An 8,051-nucleotide genomic window follows, 5' to 3' on the forward strand; every position below is an offset into this window, starting at 1 on the left:
GTAGATGTATAGATGGTACTATAACAAACTGAATATTAATTATAAAATACATAATCTATTAAATGAGCTATATTGAACTATTTCCTTCAAATTTTACAAAAACATGAATTTTACATAACATTATTATATAGTCAACAGAGCATGCGCTGAGGCGACGTTACAAATTGTCGCCGCAACAAATGAGATGACATTATGAACTAACTCGCTTAAGAATTATGACAGTGGAAGTCCTCAGACGAATGAAGTATTTGCCATTTGCCCAAGGAATAGATGTCTACATAATGAAATCCTGAATCTAAAACGGAAATCAAAATCTTTAAGTGGAGATAAGAAATTACCTCTTTTTCCCCTTAAATCATCTAAGAAGGAACGATATTGCATGGCCGAGAAAGTTGAAAGAAAAGATTATCATCATAAACTGTACTATTTTATAATATAATAACAGAACTGCCCTCAAAAATATATATTAAAACAAAAAATTTATGTGCCGTCATTTTTACGTATTCTTTGTACATTCCATTAATGTGATTGCATGCGTCATTTATATAAAATAACTACTTTAACTAATTAAATCAGTAAATATGTAAAGAGTACGTAAAAATATTTGTATGTAATAAAACTCATATTAAAAATAAAAATTGGAGGACTCCAGAAAATTAGTAGCTAGTGCTATTTGAAAGCCTTACACCACACATTATCCATAACATAATTTGATTTATAAAATTTTTAAATACAATTATTCATGATGGGAAATTAAACACGGAAGAAAAATAAACTACAACCTATTGGGCTTTCATTCAGATTACTTTAAAAGATTTTTGAGGCTCCAAGCTGATTACTTTAAAAGAATAAAGCCCACTTGATGATTCAAACCCATCCCCAATCACTTATTTGGACATTTGGGACCAACCTATTGGGCCCTCATTCAGACCCGAAATACATGCTCGAGCAGGTTTCGTAACTGACAGGGAGCTTCCATTAATGACCCAAACCCATATGGATTATGGACTAAGAAAGTTACCATGATTATTATTAGAAAAATACTATATAATATATTGTTGCGTCGATGAGACTTCAACCATTAACTCTTGGATTTACTATTTTAAAAAAATAATAGCTTAGTTAATAATTGATAGGCAAACTCTTGAATTTGTTAGTTTAAAAAACCAAATAATTAAATGGTTGATGGACAGTATCATAACATTATAATGTAAAAAAAAGTAAAAGATAAAATTGTAATATATGCCATAATTTTTATTTTTCCTTTTTCGTGAAAGTACTTGTTAGTACTATTCATCCGGATTTCAGCCCGGGAACCCAGGTATACCTGGATTGGAACTCTGGTTTCAAAACTAGGTTGGAACCCGGACTGAAACCGGTTCTTAAAAACCCAAATTTTTTTTTTTGTTAAATCAAAACCTACATGTTATGAATATTTTTCATCAAAAAATGTTGATGTAACATTCAAAATCTATTTATTTAATTTTTTAAATTAAAGTCTACATGTTCTTTGACCAGCAATAAAAAGTCACGTGGAGAAGAGAGTAAAAAAAAATCATAAAATGGAAGATTCATTAGACATAATATGTATTTTCCTTTTGAGTTTTTGTCCATTTAATTGCTAGAAAGGAACAAAAAAAAAAAAAATAAATAAAAACATTCAAATTGAGGGTAAAAAAATTGGGTATTAGGTGTACTTGAATTTTTCTATACGGGGTACCAACTTGGATTTGTTCCAGGTAGAAAAAAAATTTGGTCTGGATGAACAATACTCGTGCACAATTCACATATATGCACTTAAAAAAATTAAGTAAAGACAACGTCTTTGAGAGAGAGAGAGAGAGAGAGAGAGCATTAGAACATGTTTATTGAGAAGGTTGGCTAAAATTTACATAATTGATGTAAAAAAACATCTCATATTATATTGGACAAATCTAAAATAATTTAGATTTTTGCTACAGTGGTTGGTCAAATATGGAGAATTGCAATTGATTTACCAAACATTAAAATATTAATTTCTCACTTCAAGCAAATATTAAAATATTAGTTTCTCACTCCAAGCAAAAATACAATTTGGTTTGTAATTAAGAAATTTAGATGAGTTTAATAAATATTTTTTGTTATTAGTATTAAATGATTTTTGAAAATATGATTTTTTTAATATTAATTTAACTATAATATAATTATTATTAACATTTAATTGGTAGAGCTATAAAATGTGATAAAAATAAATTAAATAAAAAAATTATTAAATTAATAATATTTTATTATTATATAAAGAGTAAATAGATAATTTAATGTGTAGATTAAATTTAAATAGAATAAGTAGGTTGGTATTGCAAAAGCTTGTATTGTTGGGGGGAAGCATTAATGGATGGTGGCGGGCTCTCACCTCTGAAACATAGCCCAAAAAAATGTACCATTTCGAACAGTATAAACTATCTTGAACTTGAGAGACCGATTGTATTTGTCACTTCAAATGGATGAGTGTCCGATTGGGATACTATTTGAGAGTCAACTAAAATTTCATATTTTTGAAGGCCACGATATTCTTATTTTCTTTGATTGCTAACAGTAGTACTACCTAATTTATTGACCCACACACTCAAAAACATGTTTGTCGTTATGGATGAATTTGGGAAATGAAGAGTTGGAAAAAGAAAAAGTAATGTAAATTAGCTAGCTAGGGGTAAGTTGTATTTCTCATTTTTCAATGCATATGACATCTTATATAATAAGTTTCGTTGTATTTGTAAGTAAATTAGTGGTAACTTTGGGTACGTAGGTCCAAATGTATGATATGATCATGTTATTATAATTATAAGAGCACCTTTAAATCGATATAAAATATAAATTATGGCGGCCAATTGACTAATATGTCATGATACCTTTTCCCATTAATTAGAGGATTAATGAGTAATATATATTCAATTTTTTTAAAAAAATATTGTAGTAAAGGTATATATATGTGTGTATATATATATATATTAATTCACATGAAATATATAGATACATCTAATTAAATATAAGAGTAATTCTACAGATCAAGCCACTGTAGACACTCCGTATCCCATACTTCTTACAAAGCAATCTATCATATCACTCTCTCTCCTCAATCTCATCAGACCCCTCCCTCCTCAAGCTCTTTCTCTCTCCTCGAACTTTCTCTTATCTCATTAGACCCCTCACTCTCTCTCTCTCTCTTTAAATTCTTTTCAATTTTTTTATTTTCTCCTCGTAAGACCCCCTCTCTCTCATCATTTTCACCCATCATTTCACTCTTTCTCATCTCATCGGAACCTCCTCTCTCATCTCATCAGACCCCTCTCATCATTTCATTCTCTCTCATCTCATTGGACTCTTCTCTCTCATCAAGCTCTCTCTCATCTCATCGGACCCCTTTCTCATTTTTGTCAAGTCTTCTCTCATTTTTGTTAATAGGAAAATCAAATATAGAGGGGGTAAAAAAAAAGAAAGTCCACGTACGTAGTGGGGTATAGGAAGGGAATGGTGGCTGGTCATGAGAAGAATATTTCTTTGTTGTTATCTGTACTGGCTTAATTTAGTACCGCTGGTCCGCTAGTGGGTGCAATTGCATGAGATGTTTTTTTATAGAAGAAATTATAATGAAATGACTTCAAATAAAAAAAAACATTAAAGAATATGGATATGAAACTAATTAGTATAAGAACTTAATTGATTTCTTCTTAGATGCCCATGATCATCATTTCTGAAACCTTATTCGTCCAAGTGTTCTCTTTTTAGGATTTTCCGTCCACAGTCGGATCGTTCTAAGGTCCAACGGCCTACGAGTGATGGATGAGTCAAATGTTTAATTTCCTTCTGATCAACTCATGGCAATGGTGGATTGTCGTCCAGGCAATCGGCCTGAAACTATGTCCGGGCCGGTGATCTGCAAAAAATCCAACTAATTAATGACTGAATCAATCCAAACATAAAAGAAAAGAAAGCACGCGTACAATTTGGTTTGTTTGTTTCTTTTTTATTTTTATTTTAATTAGTAACAGCTTCCACCGTAACTGCATGCTCGTTATAATTATAAGTCTTCCTGATCATGATGAAATATTAACATTTGTACGTGGATCGAAAATCTAAGAGCACTCTCAATGATTTATATATCTTATCTTTTAAAATATATTACTAAAATTTAATTTTTCTATTTTACATACTGACTTTTACAATATACTATATATCAATTTATTTATTTTTTCTTTATATTATATTATTTAATAGTTTGTTGAAAAAAAAGTACAAGGAGAGAATTTTTGTGAAAAATAAAAGTCCATGAAAAGATAATAAATAAATAAAATATTTTTATATTTATGAATAGTTCATGTTAAATGTAGTTGACACTGTAGCAAAATGTAAAATAGATTTGAAAATAAATGATTTATTGGATGCACTTTTAAGCTACTTTTTTTCAAATTTTACATAAAAATAAGTTTTACGAAACCTGCTCTAAAAACAGTGATTAGTGGTGGTGCAAACTCGGCCAAAACCAATTAGGCACAGGTCCTATCAATTATCTGTCATTGCTTGAGCTAGCTGCTGCATGCTTTCGGGATATTCTTAGTAGCATGCAGGACGCACGGGGCTGATTACGACGGAGGACCTACGCATGCAAAAGAATGGTGGAGAAAGGGAGCACTGACCATGGATGGAGATCAATAGTTTCAGTATGAACAGTGAGAAAATAGAGTACTGATATTGCTAGCTTGCTTGAGTGGGATACAACGTGTCTACATCATGATAAGAGATCGAACTTGAATATTGGAGCACCTCCTGTACGTTTGCTTTAATAAGTCAAGAATTGCACTGTACGTGTAATATGGAGCAGTCCTTATTACATTTCCCTTCTCTTTTCTGGCCCGAAAATGCGTACGACTTATCCATGGATTCTCACATTTTCTCAGAGAAAATCATGCATGGAAAATATTCAGTGGTTTGTGGGGGTGACAGCCAGCTAGCTCGCTAACTTTTCAACTTTTAACTGATTATTAGTACTTTGTGTGCCCACATGATAATTAAGTGATCAATTTATTCCGATGTCTATATTCATGCACGATACGATCGATATATATGATCTTTGACGTCTCTGCAGATCTATATAATTAATATCAGTAGTACTCCAGAACAAAAAATTAAAAAATCTTCAAAAAAAAAAAATATATATATATATATATAATCTCTGTTTTAAAAAAAAATGATATTGTGATCAGATCTGGGTTTGAATTTTTTCGTTCATCTATTAATTAATGATCAAAACTGAATTGAAAATGCAAATTAGAAAACAAGACTACGTACGCGTATAACGTACGTCGACGTTTGTGGATATTTTCCATCTAGTACTTATACTTTATGTTAGCGAATATTGTATAACGTAACTCATTTATGTTTCAAGCGAATCTGAGCACGTTCTCGCGCGAACTAGTTAATTTTGACAAAATATATATAGATTCTAATTTATACTATACAGCTTGTAATTTTATCTACAAAATAATTTTACATGAACTAATTTTGTAAATATCTTTATATAGTTTATATACATGTACTAGACGTACCAATTATTAAATCTATAAGCTGGATTGAAACAATACGTACTATGGTATAAGGTTTTCCTTCTTTTTGAAAACATGTTTTGAGTTTTTTTTTAAATATATTTATATAATTAATTTATAACAGATAGCTTATACGAGTTGAATCAAGCTTTATACGCATTAATGTACTGTCATTTAATAATTGATTATGATGAATTTGTATTCATAAACAACTCATTTAATATACAGATTGCGGTAATTTGGATATAGAGTTAAGATGAAACATTTCACCTAATCTTATTTAATATAATTTTAATTAGTAATCACACTATTATTAACAAACTATCTCAACTTATCTCATCTCACTATCCAAATAGGATCTGATCCAGTTTGACTAATCAGTTTATCTTGAGTTACTTATAATTGCGTGAGTAGTCTTACTAATTTACATTCAGTACTTTATATGTGTGTATAATATATATCCTACTTGAAGCATCGGATTTTTTTTTTTCCAGGATAAAATGAATCGAATTATTAGGAATCTTCACTTTCAAAACGTAAAATATATGTGCAATTTTATGGATCGATCGATATTGTTTCTGCATGCAGAATGTACAAGATTATAATTTCACTCACATATTAACAAGCCTAATTAAGAAAGTAAGCTCTAACTGGTGCATCCCCGTACATATGTGCAGGCACCATGCACGAGCTAGCTAGCTTTGTGCATGGGTACGTAAAACCTGTAAATTATGAACCTTATGATCTGATCCCTGTCAGCTGTACACCAAAGATCCTAATACCTTTTTCATCCATATTCAGACGTACCTTCTGATCATCTTCCTTCGAATATGATACTTTGTCATCCTTATAATCTACTTCGTAGCCAACATTTTTTCCCAAATTTAACTCTAATTCAACCTGCGCCGACGACTGATCATCACCGATCCCCTGATATTCAGCCAAACAATTCTTGCTCTGATGATCTACCCCATTATAAATCACGTCTATAAAACAAAATGTCTCACCCACTTTTCCCTTTTCACCACTTTCACATGTGTAGAATGTGATAATATCAAGAGCATTCAATTTTTTTTCCTTCACAAATTTATTCCAACCTCTTGTGAATACGAAACTTTGGCTACTCCTCCAATAACAGTACCGGAATTTCCACTGCTTCATTTGCTTGTCATAGAATATTAACTCAACGTCATCTACATGAGCGGTACCTGATAATCCAGTAGTAGTAGTACTTTTGCTTTCCAAACTTTCACATATGTAAGGAAAATATCTGACGGCATATTTTTTCGGAATGACAAGTCTATTGAGCTTTCCTACGTCGCTTGGTGTCAACTCCTTTTGAAAAAGTTGGCTGCATGAAAAGTGTCCATCGCCATGCACTATCCTTGTTTGTTTCAGAATGCAGATTCCAATATTTTCGTTGTTTTGAGACTGTGTACGAAGAAAAGCAGCGAACTTTGATGGATAGGAGCCATCCCTAATCATGTTTAAGACAGCTTCTGTGCTGTAATGGTTCTGGAATGTAGGCTCTTGAGCAGTCCGGTCTGTACATGGAAAGTTTCTATATTGTGAATCCCCACTGCGAAGCTTAATTGCTGCGCTATCATAAGCCATGGCTGCTTCCTTTTCAGATCTGAATGTCCCAAGCCATATCCTCTGGTGGTTGGCATATATCTGCGAACCCCAATGTCCATTTTGCTGAGGCACAACCCCTTTAAATTTTGCCGTTGCTGTTGTTGAGGGGGCATTAATATTAATGACCGCGTTGTCGTGTCTCATGCGCTTGCTTGCCGGCAACGCGTAGTAATCATTACTATTGTTAGAATCTGAAGTTTTTGCAGGCATATTCAATATCTTGGCACATGAAATCGTGCAGCTTGAAGCATCGTATTCCATTCAAAATGCAGAAAAACTTCGAATATGTACCGAAAAAAGAAATGGTAGATCGATCAGTACTGCAAAGGAAAAGTTTTGACACTGGGAGAAGAGAATGACGAAGGTGCGATTTTAAAGAGAGGGAAAGAGAAGGATTTGAACATTCGACACGTTACCGTATTTTTGGGGAGATTGAAGGAAGCAACCTGCCAATAGTGGTATTCTGTTGCATGAAAATGGTAGGACGTTTTGTATTTGGAAGGTGGAAAAGTTTAAAAAATAAACTAAATCAGGTACAATTAACAGCCAAGTTAAAAAACCAAATCATTCTAGAGAAAAAGGAAATATTCTACTATTGAAAATATGCGAAATATATATATATATATATATAGTTAGTAACAATCATGAAGTGGATTTTGCTTAATATAGGCTAATTATAGTTTATATTATCGAGTCGATCATCAAGAAACTGCATGGGATCAACGAGTAAACCCTAATTTCTTTCTGGCATTTTTCTTTTAAATCCACGTACGTATATCAGGTATATATATATGTTTAATGTTTTATCCTCATGCAGGGTTCATGTCACCCCTAACA

The 8,051-nt window shown here is 32.0% G+C and overlaps 1 protein-coding gene across 1 annotated transcript; it reads right to left on the bottom strand.

Annotated features, from left to right (window-relative positions):
* Positions 1 to 6,317: 6,317 nt before the first annotated feature.
* Positions 6,318 to 7,475, bottom strand: LOC109001612 (AP2/ERF and B3 domain-containing transcription factor At1g50680-like). Its single transcript, XM_018978964.1, has one exon. It carries the CDS (start codon positions 7,473 to 7,475, stop codon positions 6,318 to 6,320), a length of 1,158 nt encoding a protein of 385 aa, XP_018834509.1.
* Positions 7,476 to 8,051: the final 576 nt, after the last annotated feature.

This window comes from Juglans regia, chromosome 14 (assembly GCF_001411555.2).
Source record: "Juglans regia cultivar Chandler chromosome 14, Walnut 2.0, whole genome shotgun sequence".
Classification (NCBI taxonomy): domain Eukaryota; kingdom Viridiplantae; phylum Streptophyta; class Magnoliopsida; order Fagales; family Juglandaceae; genus Juglans; species Juglans regia.

Bases quoted from the DNA above. Each gene is read 5' to 3' on its own strand.
- LOC109001612 (XM_018978964.1), bottom strand. From the start codon at position 7,475: ATGGAATACGATGCTTCAAGCTGCACGATTTCATGTGCCAAGATATTG.